At 35.7% G+C, this 17,896-nt stretch overlaps 1 protein-coding gene across 2 annotated transcripts in view; it reads left to right on the forward strand.

Moving 5' to 3' along the window:
- Nucleotides 1-17,896, forward strand: part of PRMT3 (protein arginine methyltransferase 3) — a 128,083-nt gene that overhangs the window by 18,440 nt on the left and 91,747 nt on the right. For both annotated transcript variants that reach the window (XM_057299124.2, XM_063608135.1), the window contains one exon: nucleotides 1,912-2,033. In XM_057299124.2, the coding sequence (XP_057155107.2) occupies nucleotides 1,912-2,033 (122 nt within the window). The remainder of the gene's footprint in view (nucleotides 1-1,911; nucleotides 2,034-17,896) is intronic.

Below are 17,896 nucleotides of genomic sequence, written 5' to 3' on the forward strand. Positions count from 1 at the left end.
TCTACCTTCTGTCTCTATGATTTTAACTACTCATATACATCATATAAGTGGAATCTTACAGTACAGTCGTTCCTTCAGTATCTGTGAGGGATTGGTTCCAGGACCCTCTGTGGATACCAGCATCCACAAGTGCTCATTTACCGGATGTAAAATGGTGTAGTGTTTGCATATAACGTGCACACATCTTCCTGTGTACTTTAAATCATCTCCAGATTACTTATAATACCCAATACAATGTAAGTGCTATATAAATAGTTGTTATGCTGTATTGTTTAGAACCGTGACAAGAGAAAGAAGACTTCATGTTCAGTACAGAAGCAATTTGTTTTCCCGAATGTTTTCGATTAGCAGTTGGTTGACTCCCTGGATGGGGAACCCAGGGATACAAAGGGCTGACTGTATTTCCTTTTGTAACCGGCTTATTGCACTTAGCATAATGTCCTCAAGATTTGACCTTGTTATAGCGAATGTCAGAATTTTTTTCATTTTTAAGGCTCAATAATCCATTTTATGTATGTATGACATTTTGCTTATCCATTCATTCATCTGTCTATGGATATTTGGGTTACTTCTATATTAAAGCTGTTGTGAATATTGCTGCTATTAACATAGGTATACAGATATCTCTTAGAGGCCCTGCTTTTAATTCTTTTGGGTATATACCCAGAAATGAAATTGCTGAGTCATATGGTAATTCCATTTTTAATTCCTTTAGAAATCACTGTGCTGTTTTTCACAGTGGGTGTACCATTTTGTATTCCCACCAGCAGTGCACAAGGGTTCCAATTTTTCCGTATCCTTAGCAATACTTGTTGTTTTCTAGTTTTTTGATAATAGCTATCCTAGTTGGTGTGAGGTGATATTTATATTGATTTGCATTTTTCTAACGATTAGTGATTTTGAGCATCTTTTCATTAATATTCTTTTAATAGTTCCTATATCCAATGTAAGAATGTCCATAAGTTGTTTCAGTTTTTATGTTAGAAACAATGCTTCATATAAAATATTAAAAATATTTTTATACATATGCGAGCACAATTATAAGATAATTTGTTAGCACTGGACTCCCTAGGTCATGAAGGGTATATACCATGTATGGTGTCACCAGTTGTGCTGCCAGCTTGTCTTTGGTACACAGCAAGGGAGTGTTGATCTTCCCAGACAGTATCACCAAAGCACTTTCAGCAAACTTCTAAATTCCACACTGATCTTTTATTTTTCATTTTTTAGTTTTGTAAATGTTTTATTTTGATGAGAGTTTCTGGAAACTTATTATATACTGTTCTATTGTGTATATTTTTCTATTTTTTCATTTTCTGCTGTACAGTATTTCAAGTTGAAGTACTATAACTGTACTGGATACATATATACTATGTAGTATACTGTTTTCTTGCCATTTTTGTTCTACGTTTTATTTGGAACTTTTAAAAAATTCTTTTTGTTTGCAGTGATGTATACAGATTGCATGTTAAAGTAAAATTCTTAATATTTATAAAAGTAATTATGTTAAAATGTACTGACTCACCCAGACAGGCCATGTGTTCAAGAACAGACAAATTCCCACTGAAACCATCTGGGCATAAGATAGGAAGCACAAAGTAGTAGCCTTTCAACAACTTTATTTCTTCAGTGGATATCAGGATGGTTAGATTATCTCTCCTCTGGAGTCAATACTAATAAATTATAATTTCAATACGTAATGGAAAGAGCCGGGCATGGTGACTCCTGCCTCTAATCCCAGCACTTTGGGAGGCCAAAGGATTACAGGCGTGAGCCACCGCGCCTGGCCAGTTTCAAATTTTTATTGTGATCTTTTCCTAGCCAGAAACATCATAATATATGAATAGAATTTAATATAGAGATCTTTTTGATAACATCTGTTTTGTTTTGTTTTTTTCTTAATTACCCCAGGTAGTTTTGGATGTTGGGTGTGGAACTGGAATTCTCTCTATGTTTGCTGCTAAAGCTGGGGCGAAGAAGGTTCTTGGAGTTGATCAATCTGAAATACTTTACCAGGCAATGGATATTATAAGGTACATATATTTTAAGCCTTCATTTAAGATTATTTCAAAATTTAATGATTATTTAATAGATTTTCTTGTCTTTAGTAGCTATCTAAGGCAGACTAAAGACATTTGTCTTTTAGTAAAAATTCACTCCAGAATAATAAGATTTTAAGTTGAATTGAGCTAGACACATTTGAGCTATGCTGCTGAATAATCTTTTCACAGTTCTCATTGACGAGAATTATTTTTATATTGTTTTCTGGCTTTCTGACTATGGCTATAAATATGCCAATTCTAATAATATAAAATTAAAAACTATTGATACTTAGAGTAATACTGACAGAGGACTCCCTACTTACTAATATATTTATTATATATTAGTAATATTTTCTTTAGCAAATACCAGTTATACTAAAGACTAAGAGTTATTTGTCTTTTCCTGTTGTAACAACACTAGTCCATGTACCTCCTTCAAATTAAGTAAATTCCAAAGTTGCTGAAAACAAGGCAGAGTGGATTTAGTTTATTACCCCCTAAAACTTTTATTCTCTAAAAATCTCTGTCTTTTGAGTATTTAGCTGGGTTGATTGATTTTACAGTTGGCTTATACCCTAGTGAGAAGGCCTTTATTTGAAATCCAGCTGACACAACTGAATTTCTTTCCCTACGTGCTTAACAAAAGCACCTTACATTTGGAACTTAAGAGTCATTTCCAGAATACGTGATTAATAGGAGGCTTCTCATAGCAACTTTTAAGTGATTCTTCAACCTACACCGCTGTTCCACTCTTAAGATTGATTAATGTTGGCCAGGCATGGTGGCTCATGTCTGTAATCCCAGCACTTTGGGAGGCTGAGGTGAAAGGATTGCTTGAGCCCAGGAGTTCAAGGCCAGCCTAGGCAAAATAGTAAGACTCTGTCCTCTATAAAAAGTGTTTTAAAATTAGCCAGGCATGGTGATGCATGCCTGTAATTCCACCTACTTGGGAGACTGAGGCAGAAGGATTGATTGACCTGGGGAGGTGGAGGCTGCAGTGAGCCGTGATCGTGCCACCGCACTCCAGCCTGGGTGACAGAGCAAGACACTTTCTCCAAAAAAAATTTTTTAAATTTGATTAATGTTGGTCTTTTCTGATTAGTTTAAAAATTTAAATATGATTATATAAAATATTTAAATTTGTTTAGATTTTATTTTATAACTAGAAGGATAGTGTTATGGTTAGAAGAACAAGTTTGAATCAAGCTTGGGATGGAGTCTTCACTCTACCATTTAACCAGTACTTGGAACTTCGGTTAAAGTACATCTAACGTGTTAGAAATCTCAGTTGTTTCACTGTCAAACGAAACTTACAATGGCGTCTTTTGTGGTTGTAAGTAAGATGCATAAGTTATAAATAATACGTATATATAAATCAGTTTGGCCTGTTGCCCAGCACATAGTAAATATTTTGAGGTGCGTAAGTTATAAGTAAGATATACATATAAATCAGTTTGGCCTATTGCCCACCACATGTTAAATATTTGGAGCATTAGCTATGGTTATTATTAACAAATACCAAATCAGTGTTAATGGAAAAATTGCCCTGAACTTGTTTAGGTTTTTCATAGATAATGGTTTGTGGTTGCGATTTTTGTATTGGAATACACAAACACACACACACACACACACACACACACACACACACACACGTTGCATTTGCATTATAGAATTACACATACATATATATAGATAGATATCTAGTCAAGCTTTTTCTAGTTCTTATGATACCATTAAGTACAACATGATCATTTTGGGGGTTCCATAGAGAGTACCCTCAATTGCTTATTCATTGCCATCCAAACAAATATGAGAACCACTGTCCCAAAGAAGAGATTGTTTTAGAAGAATTCTCAAAATTTTATTGTTGATAGTAAAATTATGGTGAGCTATTTCTACTAGAATTTCTAGTCTTATGAAAGCTATTTCTACTAGAATTTCTAGTACATTTATGAGTTAGTCATTTTTTTTTACTATAAAATGGGACTAGATGTGCTCTCATTTTAATTTCTTAACTCTATGAAAGAAATGTAAAGGAATTATAATACATTGTTTCATTTTATTTTACAGAAGTCCTGATTCCCATTGTCTTTGTAGAAACATGTTTATATAATGATTACACCTAAAATTCATCGTTTATAATATTAATATTTAGTGCTAGGGTGTACATGTCCAAGCTTCTTAGTAAAATATTTAAAATGTTTCTGACATATACATTTAACATTCAATTACTTAATGAGGAAAATGTTTTCTGACAAATTATTGCTAGAGGGAAATTAATTTTCAGTCCTTTTTTCATTGCGGTCATTTAAACACTTTGTGATATATTACTTTTGATCTAGAGTTACAGTTTTGGAGGAACGAGACACTGGAATTAAATGTGTTTCTGGTATATTGATGAGCTCCCAGCAGAAACAATTGCTTTAAAAAATTATATTTTGTGATTTTTCAAAATAAATGGTCAGGTAGTTGTGTAAATCTTATAATTTAATACCAGTATTAAAAACCTTGAAAATATTTAAAAATATTATTTAAAGATATTCACAGTAATTCTATCCAGATTTAAGAACAATTTTTTTTCTGCCCACATAATCCTAAATATTTTTATTAGTTAGAAGACCTTCTAAAGTATATTTGTCACTGGTGCAGAGCCCAGAATAGTTTGGGATTAATAGTCTTTGTTTTTAAAGTCTCCGGGAAAGCTACCAACTTACTTTTAATCAAAGGATGGGTGTCAATTTGCATCTATTAGTATTTTTTCTGTTAAGATAGCATCTTCTACTTCAGTGGGCAAAAATAGAAGTGTGAAAGAAATATGTCCCTGATTCAGCAAGTGACATCTGCAGTCACAAAGGAGTGCTTTTCCATGTACTCAAATACAATAAATTGCTCCTCCCTTCTCATCTTTAGATCTTTCACTTATAAAGCCAGAGCTAACAGGATTCGATACAAACATGTTTTTGAGATAACTTAAAGTTAACTCAGCTAAGTAAGCACATAACTAAAAGTATTTTAACAAGATTTTTATGTAGTAATAATGAGATTTAAACCCAGCAATCTAGCATAATAGCTTTTCATTAAAATTATTAGGGTTCAAGATACCTAAGACCTAAAATTTGAGCTCTGTCAGTTTCTTAGGATAGAATAGGTAGAGACATGTGACTTATTTGGATAAGGATCCTCTGTCTGTAATCATTGACTCAAAATACTTGTCTTCAGTCTTTTCTGTGTGTATTTTTGGACAGGGAGTCTGATCATTTTGTCAGCCAGATTTTTGAATCTCGAACACTAATTTTAATGTAGTGAAGTAGGAAGTAGATAGGTCAAACTAGTCTTTGCTGTGTCAAATATTTTATGCTTACCAATGTTTATTCTCTCAATCTTGTAAAGTGTCATTTTTGTAAGATTTCCTGCTAGCTCCAAAGTATATCTAGAATCTTTGCTTGAGTGTCAGATGTAGTTATAGGAAAGAAGCATAGATAAGAAGTGCAGTGAAGAAATCAAAATCAGTTTCACTACTGCAAATAATTATTTTCTTGCTGTAATGTTAGCAGTCAGAGAAATAGCATTTGTGACGAAGATCACTACTAACCATGGAGAGTGTAACAGAATGACTAAAACTTAAGTTTATATTCAGTTAAAGTACCAATTTAGCTAAGTGAACATTTTGCATAGAGCACATATTTACTATAAATAGGCTTTTGCAAAAAATAATCACATTTTAAAAAATAATTTTAAAACATGGCGCATGAGAGCATATACCTAGAAGCTTAGTGAGGAAAAGTTTTATTATACAGCAGGTTCACAGTTGATTCAGAGGGAACAGCCATGTATTGTGACTTTGTGATAATGGGTTTTTAACAAAACAAATTGTATCCACATAAGACTTGTTTTTTTCTAATTATCTATAAAGCTCCTGCATATGTTCTTTTCCCCCTTTGTACAGTGTGGAAATTGAACAAGTAGATGTATTTAAAGGACTAAAGAAGCAGACTTACTATTATCTCACAGTTTTTAATACTAATGACCAAGCTTGTACTCTAGTTGCTTGTTGAATGCTTTGTCACTCAATTCCTAGTTTTCTTTTCAGATGGAAACTATCAAAGGCTGTAGTTGTTTTTATCAAGATTCAGTGATATTTGTGTAGACCTTTTTGTCTTATCTCATGCTAGATGGCCATGTTTAAGATTCATTATAGACATTATTTTTGCCAATCATTACTAGAGTCATGGTCATCAGAGCAGAGGGAAGCATTTGTTCACCAGATCCATTTTGCAAAAATATGAATTTTTAAAAATCTGTTCACAAAACTGTTGAACAGCTATGTAGTCTGAAGCCCCCACCTTTGTTTTGAAGTATCAGAGAGTTCCTTAAAAGGATTTTTGAAATTTTCAGCCATACATGACAGTAGAGAGAATGATATGAATTCCTGTGTGCCTATCACCCACGTCTACATTTATCAATTTTTCACGATTTTTTTAATACATTTCCCTCCCACCTTTTTTGTTTTGTTTTTGTTTTTTGTTGGAGTATTTTAAAGTGAAACTTATACATTATATCAGTAAATGTGTCCTAATACATTTGAGTGTTGGTGCATGAGAACATTTACTGAAAATGACTTAGCACTCAATCTTTAGATATCCCAATTTAATAATAAAATTGCTAACATTAATTTAGTTTTTTCTATTGAATCTCCTTTGGTGCAGGTGTAACTGAATCTCCTTTGATGTAGATTATTTATACCTATTATAAGAGATTAAGAGGCTGGGCATGGTGGCATGTGCCTGAGGCAGGAGAATCACTTGAGACTAGGAGTTGGAGGCTACTAGTGTGCTAGGATTGCACCTGTGAATACCCAGCATACTCTAGCCTGGGCAACATAGTGAGACTCTGTTTCTATAGTGGGGTCAGAGTTAGTTACCAGGCAGCCTGACTCCATAGCTTATCCTCATAGCCAGTTTACAATTCCTTATCTCCATTGAACTGCTTACAAGGTATGTATTGGTTGTATTCAGTAGTTTGCTTTACTTAAAACCTATGGATAGTTTGAAAAGCAGGCCTTTTTGTTTTGGATAAGCCAACATTGTACTGTTTCTTCAGAAATGTTCTTTGCCTTTTTTATATTGTGAAAGGGTAGTTATTATTATTTTTTTTTTATTATACTTGAAGTTTTAGGGTACATGTGCACATTGTGCAGGTTAGTTACATATGTATACATGTGCCATGCTGGTGTGCTGCACCCACTAACTCGTCATCTAGCATTAGGTATATCTCCCAATGCTATCCCTCCCCCCTCCCCCCACCCCACCACAGTCCCCAGAGTGTGATATTCCCCTTCCTGTGTCCATGTGATCTCATTGTTCAATTCCCACCTATGAGTGAGAATATGCGGTGTTTGGTTTTTTGTTCTTGCGATAGTTTACTGAGAATGATGATTTCCAATTTCATCCATGTCCCTACAAAGGACATGAACTCATCATTTTTTATGGCTGCATAGTATTCCATGGTGTATATGTGCCACATTTTCTTAATCCAGTCTATCATTGTTGGACATTTGGGTTGGTTCCAAGTCTTTGCTATTGTGAATAATGCCGCAATAAACATACGTGTGCCATGTGTCTTTATAGTAGCATGATTTATAGTCATTTGGGTATATACCCAGTAATGGGATGGCTGGGTCAAATGGTATTTCTAGTTCTAGATCCCTGAGGAATCGCCACACTGACTTCCACAATGGTTGAACTAGTTTACAGTCCCACCAACAGTGTAAAAGTGTTCCTATTTCTCCACATCCTCTCCAGCACCTGTTGTTTCCTGACTTTTTAATGATTGCCATTCTAACTGGTGTGAGATGATATCTCATAGTGGTTTTGATTTGCATTTCTCTGATGGCCAGTGATGATGAGCATTTTTTCATGTGTTTTTTGGCTGCATAAATGTCTTCTTTTGAGAAGTGTCTGTTCATGTCCTTCGCCCACTTTTTGATGGGGTTGTTTGTTTTTTTCTTGTAAATTTGTTTGAGTTCATTGTAGATTCTGGATATTAGCCCTTTGTCAGATGAGTAGGTTGCGAAAATTTTCTCCCACGTTGTAGGTTGCCTGTTCACTCTGATGGTAGTTTCTTTTGCTGTACAGAAGCTCTTTAGTTTAATTAGATCCCATTTGTCAATTTTGGCTTTTGTTGCCATTGCTTTTGGTGTTTTGGACATGAAGTCCTTGCCCATGCCTATGTCCTGAATGGTAATGCCTAGGTTTTCTTCTAGGGTTTTTATGGTTTTAGGTCTAACGTTTAAATCTTTAATCCATCTTGAATTGATTTTTGTATAAGGTGTAAGGAAGGGATCCAGTTTCAGCTTTCTACATATGGCTAGCCAGTTTTCCCAGCACCATTTATTAAATAGGGAATCCTTTCCCCATTGCTTGTTTTTCTCAGGTTTGTCAAAGATCAGATAGTTGTAGGTATGCGGCGTTATTTCTGAGGGCTGTGTTCTGTTCCATTGATCTATATCTCTGTTTTGGTACCAGTACCATGCTGTTTTGGTTACTGTAGCCTTGTAGTATAGTTTGAAGTCAAGTAGTGTGATGCCTCCAGTTTTGTTCTTTTGGCTTAGGATTGACTTGGCGATGCGGGCTCTTTTTTGGTTCCATATGAACTTTAAAGTAGTTTTTTCCAATTCTGTGAAGAAAGTCATTGGTAGCTTGATGGGGATGGCATTGAATCTGTAAATTACCTTGGGCAGTATGGCCATTTTCACGATATTGATTCTAAGCTAGCAGAAGGAAAGAAATAACTAAAATCAGAGCAGAACTGAAGGAAATAGAGACACAAAAAACCCTTCAAAAAATCAATGAATCCAGGAGCTGGTTTTTTGAAAGGATCAACAAAATTGATAGACCGCTAGCAAGACTAATAAAGAAAAAAAGAGAGAAGAATCAAATAGACACAATAAAAAATGATAAAGGGGATATCACCACCGATCCCACAGAAATACAAACTACCATCAGAGAATACTACAAACACCTCTACGCAAATAAACTAGAAAATCTAGAAGAAATGGATACATTCCTCGACACATACACTCTCCAAAGACTAAACCAGGAAGAAGTTGAATCTCTGAATAGACCAATAACAGGAGCTGAAATTGTGGCAATAATCAATAGTTTACCAACCAAAAAGAGTCCAGGACCAGATGGATTCACAGCCGAATTCTACCAGAGGTACAAGGAGGAACTGGTACCATTCCTTCTGAAACTATTCCAATCAATAGAAAAAGAGGGAATCCTCCCTAACTGATTTTATGAGGCCAGCATCATTCTGATACCAAAGCCGGGCAGAGACACAACCAAAAAAGAGAATTTTAGACCAATATCCTTGATGAACATTGATGCAAAAATCCTCAGTAAAATACTGGCAAACTGAATCCAGCAGCACGTCAAAAAGCTTATCCACCATGATCAAGTGGGCTTCATCCCTGGGATGCAAGGCTGGTTCAATATACGCAAATCAATAAATGTAATCCAGCATATAAACAGAGCCAAAGACAAAAACCACATGATTATCTCAATAGATGCAGAAAAAGCCTTTGACAAAATTCAACAACCCTTCATGCTAAAAACTCTCAATAAATTAGGTATTGATGGGACATATTTCAAAATAATAAGAGCTATCTATGACAAACCCACAGCCAATATCATACTGAATGGGCAAAAACTGGAAGCATTCCCTTTGAAACTGGCACAAGACAGGGATGCCCTCTCTCACTGCTCCTATTCAACATAGTGTTGGAAGTTCTGTCCAGGGCAATCAGGCAGGAGAAGGAAATAAAGGGTATTCAATTAGGAAAAGAGGAAGTCAAATTGTCCCTGTTTGCAGACGACATGATTGTTTATCTAGAAAACCCCATCGTCTCAGCCCAAAATCTCCTTAAGCTGATAAGCAACTTCAGCAAAGTCTCAGGATACAAAATCAATGTGCAAAAATCACAAGCATTCTTATACACCAACAACAGACAGAGAGCCAAATCATGAGTGAACTCCCATTCACAATTGCTTCAAAGAGAATAAAATACCTAGGAATCCAACTTACAAGGGATGTGAAGGACCTCTTCAAGGAGAACTAGAAACCACTGCTCAAGGAAATAAAAGAGGATACAAACAAATGGACGAACATTCCATTCTCATGGGTAGGAAGGTAGTTATTTTTATAGTGTTCATATGTGTCTCTCCTTTGTCTTCCATTTGAAATTTTAAAATTTGGAGTGAAATGCCTTCTATTCCTCTGTGAATGTACTTCTAAAAGAATATGTAGGAAACAGTTAATTGTTAATATCCCTGCAGTTTACTGACTCATTATTCTAACCAGTTGAGGAGGCCGCATAGCATGCTCATCTCAGCATCCAGACATGACTTGAGTTCTAATTTTTCTTTCACTACAACCCCTTTAAGCCCTGATTTCTTCATTTATAAAATGAGGTTGATAGAGTCTTATAAGATTGTTACAGGAATTGTATCCATTATGATGCTTTGCAAGATGGCTGGCCCTGTAACTGCTTACAAAATGTTAGCAGTAATGATAATCATGTTAATTATTAGTAGTGGTCATATGTTTGGCTTGGCATCAATGCCTCAAATAATATTTTACGTTTGGGTGGTTATGTTTCTAAGATGGACATTTATTGCAGCTATCTTGTCAAACTGTGACTACTTTTTTGTCTTCTTTCTATTTCACAATCTCTATTCTCTTATACCATAAAACTTCAAGCTTTAGTCATACTCTGTACTCACTTGCCTCTCTTCAACTCTGTTCTTAACTTCTCTGATACTTGTCTATTCTTGCATATTGGAGCTTTCTATAACATCAGTCAACAAAAACAGCTCTTCTGGTTAACAGGCTGTAAGTTGTCCTTATCCCTTCTGAGGCCCTTTTCTCGGTCAGAAGTCTATATACAGCAGAATGTCTTCTGTTAAACTCCACAAGCCTACATCTATAAAAGGCACTGTAAATTCTAAAAGATAGATATTTTAAAAATACATAGTCTTTTATTCCTTCAAACACGTGCAACTTAACAATTCTTGGATTATGTTTAAAATAATTTTTGGCTAGGCATGGTGGCTTAAGCACTTTGGGAGGCTGAGGTAGAAGGATCCCTTGAGACCAGGAGTTCAAGACCAACCTGGGCAAGATAGAACTGTCTCTACCAAAAAAATAATAAATACCTCTACTAACGATTTTTATCTCTTTTTTATTTAAAAAGGTGATCTAGCATTTCTAAAGAAATGAGTTTAGAATGGGATACATTTTGGTTGTTACTGTAAACTGACAGTATATCAGGTTTTAAGACGATTAGGCTGGCTCTTCTGAGGTTGCAGACATGAATAAAACAATCTAGATTTTCTGAGATGTTACGTTAGTAAGGGCAAATAGGTCTCAAAGTGACATATGGAAGAGAATCAGAAATTGTTTCTTATTTTTGCTATCATACTTTGAACTCTGCAGTGAAAGATCATTTCGGCAACATAAACTTACCTAAGGATAGCAAAGCTATTCAGTTGCCAGACAATTGTATACTGTGTTTATTACCCTCAGGAAGCACAGGTAGCGTCTGTTTAATATTTTTACCATTATTCTGGGTGCCTTTGGTTTCTCATTGACACAGTTATGGAATAGCTGATTATTCAGACTTTCAGATGTTACTGCAGAAGAGTTTTTAGGAGAAGGTTGATCCATCATATGGCCATAATGCAGTACACTCAATCTCAGTTTGACATTAAAGATGCAATCTTTTATATTGCCTGTGTCTAGAATACTGTTAGAAAGGAAACATTAAGAAAAGTCTAGAGAATATTTTGATTTATTGTCATGGTTATGCAGGTGTCCTTCTCTAGACACAAGGACAAGAGCTTTATCCTCATCTTTTTATCCCTAACACCTAACAAAGTGTCTGACACACATAGTGGATGCTTAGTTAAGGTTTTTGAATAAAAGTAAAGTATCTTAAGGTAATGATTTTAAAGACGGTGGTGGTGGTAGTGGTGTGTGTGTGTGTGTGTGTGTGTGTGTGTGTGTGTGTGTATTTTGGAAAAGGATTACAAAATACACCAGCAAAAATTCTTGACATAAGGGATGCTACTTCATATTTTGTTTCTAAGTTTAATAGAAATAACAGAAATGTGAATTAAAGCCAAAGAGAAATTTGAACCAGGGATGAGGCTAAAATGGTTTTAAAAAAAATTTGTTCTTCAAAAGCCATAAAACTCTGGTGAAGGTCATGAAAGTCATCAAGACACCTTACAGGGAAATTAAATTTATTTCCCTTCCTAGTATACCCCAAAATCCCCTTAATTTCTGATTCACTCCAGTGGTTCTGTCTTTATAGGGTACATTCCATGACCACCCACTAGTTCAGTGATTTACTGGAAGAACTCACACAATTCAGTATAAAGCTGTACTCACAGCTAGGATTACAGAAAAGGGTATAGTGCAGAAACAGCAGGAAAAAGATGACCATAGGCAAAGAGGTCACAGGCAGACTTCCAAGGTATCTCTCTCACTTTTTCCACTAGTTATACAAGACTTTCTTTCCTCCCCAGCTTCATACCTCAGAGGCACATGTGAGATGTCTCTACCCAGGGAAATTTGCATGAGTCTTAGAGATTGTAGTTCTCAAAGCTAGCTGGTCAAGTAGGCATATTTCCACCATGTGACCAGCCATGGTATACACCCAAACCAGGTAACAAGTGTGCATGATGAATCTTCATGTTTACTTTAAACATATTGTCAACCTGCTTCATCTAAACCTACTGCTTCAGGTAAATAGAGTAACATCATTATTCTGCAATCATATGAGTGATCTAGGAGTTCTTGTTCTTAGAGTTTGATGAAGAATCATTGCCATGGCTATAGAGATCTAAGCAAGAACTGAGTAAAACAAAACAGACCTGCTGCATTCACTCATTTTTTCCGAGTTGTAAACCTGGGATTCATACTTGACATTTTCTTCCCCTTTACCCAACATACCTGTTGGAGACAGAGTCCTGTTGAGTATCCTTAATGTTTCTCAAATGTGTCTCTCATCTATCCATGATGTTTCTCATGTCTTACTTTACATTCTTAGATCTCTCACCTGAATTAATGCATCTGCACTTAACTGGACCAGTCGTTTGTACTTTGTCTTTGCCTCCCACCACTCTCTGTCATCTGTTCTCTGTAGTGCAGCCAGACTGATTTCCCCACTTAATTTTCCTCTATTTTAAATAAAGAGGAAGAAGGGGTGGGGGGAAGATATGTTTGTCTTAGGAAGACATAAAAGAGGGTAAATTACATATGATTCTACTATCAGAGACTACTATCAGCATTTTGGTGTATTTCTTGCCACTCTGAAAAGCCTTAGGTCACAGAGATGAAATTCATAGGAATGTAAACTTTACTAAAATATCAGCTCCCTGTGGTGTGGCAGGAATTTTTCTTTTTTTCATTCTTTAATGTGTACCAACTACCAGGAAGGGGACCCAGCACATCCTAGGCATTCAGTGTAAGCACTTATTCAATGAATGAATTAGTCAATTTTCAAGATTCAGGACATTACATATTCAAAGCCAGGTAAATCATTGTCACCAAAGCCTGCAAACCCATTGTTTCTGATAGATTCCAGATGACTATTTTTATCTTTTTTCACTTTATTAGAACTGAGTTATTGCTAATTTCGAACAAGAAATGTCCTCAGTGTTAGTAATTCCACAGCTACACATTTGTAAATAAAGATGATACATTTGGGAGGGAGCAGCGCATAGAATAGCCTGTTATGGTTCCAGGTCTATGCCCCATACCTTCTTGGTAGTTCATTTCTCGTGGGATGTGTGTAAATCTACCCCCAGCTTCATAATGTTTAAGAATTCTTGCTTTTTGTTGACATTTATGAATGAAGGACTGGATACTTTAATAAAGGTAACTGGTATAGGTTTTGTCTCTGAGGGGAAAGGGTGGAGACTGGTCAGTTTACAGTTACCCCAGTACTGTTTTAGTCCCTTTATCACTCCCACTTTGTAAACCTCTTGACTCCAGTGGTTTGCGTTGTGAAGAATGGCTCCACCTCCACTGTCATGCTCGCTGATGTCTGCACTGAGTACTGGGTCTTTCTTCACAGGTTTACCAATATAATTTCATTCCCTTTTTTCTCTCACTGAATTATGAGATTCTTTGGCTCTTTGATATTCCCTTCCAAAATCTCCATGCATTTATCAGTGTCTCACATTTTACGTTATTGTCATTTCACTGTTCTTAGGGCGCAAAAGAGAAATAAATATGTATACTTCGATGACATATTGAACTGAAAGTAAATGAATAGTATATATTGTATCTATTTATATCTATTAGGATATTCCTTTCTTCTCCCCCATAAGCTATCATCCATATATTCTAGGTGAACTTTAAATTTGTTTTATCACTAACTTTAAATACACTCAATTAGGTGTTCATTGTATGAACTCACATGTACTTTATGCTGTTTGCTTGTCTGTCTCCCCACTAGACCATCTTCTTCTTAGAACATAGACCGTATCTTTTACCTAAATCACATAGGGAAAACGTAGATTGAAAATTTAATCCTATATTTTTTATTCCGAAGATCCTGAAATGACTCTTCATTATCTTTAAGTAAAATATAGACTTGAAGATAAGTCATAGCATTACCTCTAAATATCCCCCAACTATGTCACTGTATACTATCTCTTGTTGCTCTAGTCATACTAAACTGTTCAGTTATTTAAATTTGCTTCTCTCTCTCTCTCTGTCACACACACACACACACACAGGAGGCAGTTGTGCACACACACAACCCTCTTCTACTCCCATACCTGTACACATCTTTGTGTATGCTTTGTCCTTTCCTGGCTAAGCTCAGATGTCACTTAGATAAGGATTTATCATTTGAGCTTCCATAGTCCCCAGTCCTGTTTACTGTTCTGTCTCTCTTAGACCATACCCGTAAGTGCATGGACTGTGTCTTTTATCTCTGTATGCTTCGTGCAAGATAATTAATCATGATGATGTCCCTGTATCATGAAGTGAAAGTTAAATTGCTACTTTTAAGATAGGAAATAAGATAGGAAAGTATGTGTTCTAACAAAATTTCCCCTCAGAAAAAGTTGATAATTTCATTTTTATTGGATTAGTGAAGAGAATTACTTAAAGATATCCTTTTTATTACCTCGTCATATTTCTTTACATTAGAATCATGCTAGTTTTTCAGTAGATGTTTCCAAAGATAAAGATTCATTTGGTTTATACTGAAGTAGGGTTTAGTGAGTAGCCACTTGAGAAAACTAAGTAAAATCTGTATATTTTTTTCACGAATGGAAAAAATCAGGTGGTGATTAACAGTCTCATGAAAGAGGTTTTCTGTCAGTGATATCTGTTTTAATACAAAATTAATGGGAATTACAAGGCTTTGTCTTTTTTCCTGTGTTTTCCCTTAAGTCATAATCTTTCTTGTTATAGTCATATTTGAACAAATAATTTCTGATACAAATAGGATTATAACTTGTAGGAGACAATAAACAGGCCTAGCAGATGGTCTTTTACAGAACACAGATCTTGTTTCAGCATAACCATTCTGAAGATATTTTTAAGCAATGGGAACATTTTTCTCTTTTAAAAGAAGCTTGCCTTCAGTTTTCTTTGAAGTGTTTGTCATTGTTAAAGCCTTACTCAGTATTTCGGTAAGCAACAAGCAACTATAGCAATTTCATCAGAATTTTATTAAATACCCTTTTGAAAAAAAAAAAAACTCATAAGCATTTCTGTAAAACTTTTTGTATGAAATATGTAAAATGAGTACATAAAACATCAATAAACATGTTTAATATGCATAAGTATCCATAAATAACAAATGAAATTAAACATGTAGTAACCATCACCCAGGCCAAGAGAACTTTGCCACCAATTCAGAATCCCACCCACCTCCACTGCTCTTTCTCAATCAGATGGGCTGCTATGAACAATTTTGTTATGATCAGTTTTTACATGTGCCCTGGTGCACACATCTGGGGGGTGTATACTTACAAGTAGAACTGTGGTCCTTAGGGTATACATATCTTCAAATTTCCTAGATATTGCCAGACTATTTTCCAAAGTGATTATACCACTTTATCTTATACCTATAGTATGTAACAGTTCTGGTTGGTATTATCCACCGTTAAAAAATGTTTCCAGTCATTTGTGTAGCAGTATCTCGTTGCAATTTTAATTTTTGTTTCTTTGATTGCTAATGAAACTGAGCACCTTTTCATGTGATTGTTAGCAATTTGGATTTCCTTTTTCTGTGAAATATCTGTTTATGCCTTTTGCTCAGGTTTCTTTTGAGTTGTGTTTTGTTCAAGTATTCATAGGCAATCTATATGTATATTTTGGACTTGAACTGTTGATAGGTTTTATGTAATGTGAAAGTCTTCTCTCATTCGTGTTTGCCTTTTCACCCTCTTTGTCATATCCTGATGATCTGAAATTCTCAGTTTTCATATGGCAACATTCTTATTTATAGTTGCCACTGTTTGTGAGTTGAGTAAGGAATCTGTACCTTTTCTTAGGTTATAGAGGGTATATTTTCCTGTAAGTGCTTTATAATTGTGCTTTTTACACTTAGGCATTGATTTTTGTATATAGTATGAAGTGGTGGTCCAGTTTTGTTCCTTTTTTTGGTATTCTATTTAGATGACCCAGTTATCCTGGTCCCATTCATTATTCTTTGTACTTACACTATCATTTTTATCAAGAATCAAGCAGCATTATATGAGGCCTTTATAACTTTTATACTAAAACTCCATTAAGGCGGTAGAACCAAATATCACAAGTCACTCATTCATGAATGCAAATGCAAGAATCCTAATAAAAATATTGGAAAGCTAGGCCAGGCACAGTGGCTCACGCCTGTAATTCCAATACTTTGGGAGGTCAAGGTAGGTGAATTACTTTAGGCCAGGAGTTCGAGACCAGCCTGAGCAACATGGCGAAACCCTATCTCTACTAAAAATACAAAAATTAGCCCAGCATGGTTGCACATGCCTGTAATTCCAGCTACTTGGGAGGCTGAGGCAGGAGAATTGCTTGAACCCTGGAGGCGGAGGTTGCAGTGAGCTGAGATCGTGCCACAGCACTCTAGCCTGGGTGACAGAGCAAGACTCTGTCTCAAAAAAAGAAAAGGAAAACTGAGCAATAAATTGGGAAGTAAAGTTTATTCTAGGAATGCAAAGTTGGTTAAATATGAGAAAATCAGAAAAATCTATTGAGAGCGTCTCAAGAGATGCAGTATAAAAGTCTGATAAAATTTAGTATCCATTCAATGTATCTGTGTATTTAAAACTGTTAGCAAACTAGAGTTAGAAAGCAGTGTCCTAATATGATAAAGAACAGGGGTCCCCAATCCCCAGGCTGCGGATGAGTATCTGTGGGTGTCCTGTGAGGAATTGGGCCACACAACAGGAGGTGAGCAGTGGGTGAGTGAACATAATCGCCTGAGCGCCACCTCTTGTCAGATCAGTGGGGGCAATAGATTTTCATGGATTGCAGACGCTATTGTGAACTGCATATGCGAGGGATCTAGGTCGTGCATTCCTTACAAGAATCTAATACCTGATGATCTGAGGTGGCAGTTTCATCCCAAAACCATCTCCCACCCCCAGGTCCATGGAAAGATTGTCTTCTACGAAACTGGCCCCTGGTGCCAAAAAGGTTGGGGACTGCTGATACAGAATATCTATAAAAACAAAACCTACAACCAGTATTGTGATGAAGCATTGAAAGCATTCTCTTTAAGTTCAGGAACAGGACAAGGATACCTTTCATCACCTCTTCTATCCAAC

This window comes from Pan paniscus, chromosome 9, assembly GCF_029289425.2.
Source record: "Pan paniscus chromosome 9, NHGRI_mPanPan1-v2.0_pri, whole genome shotgun sequence".
In the NCBI taxonomy this organism is placed as follows: Eukaryota; Metazoa; Chordata; class Mammalia; order Primates; family Hominidae; genus Pan; species Pan paniscus.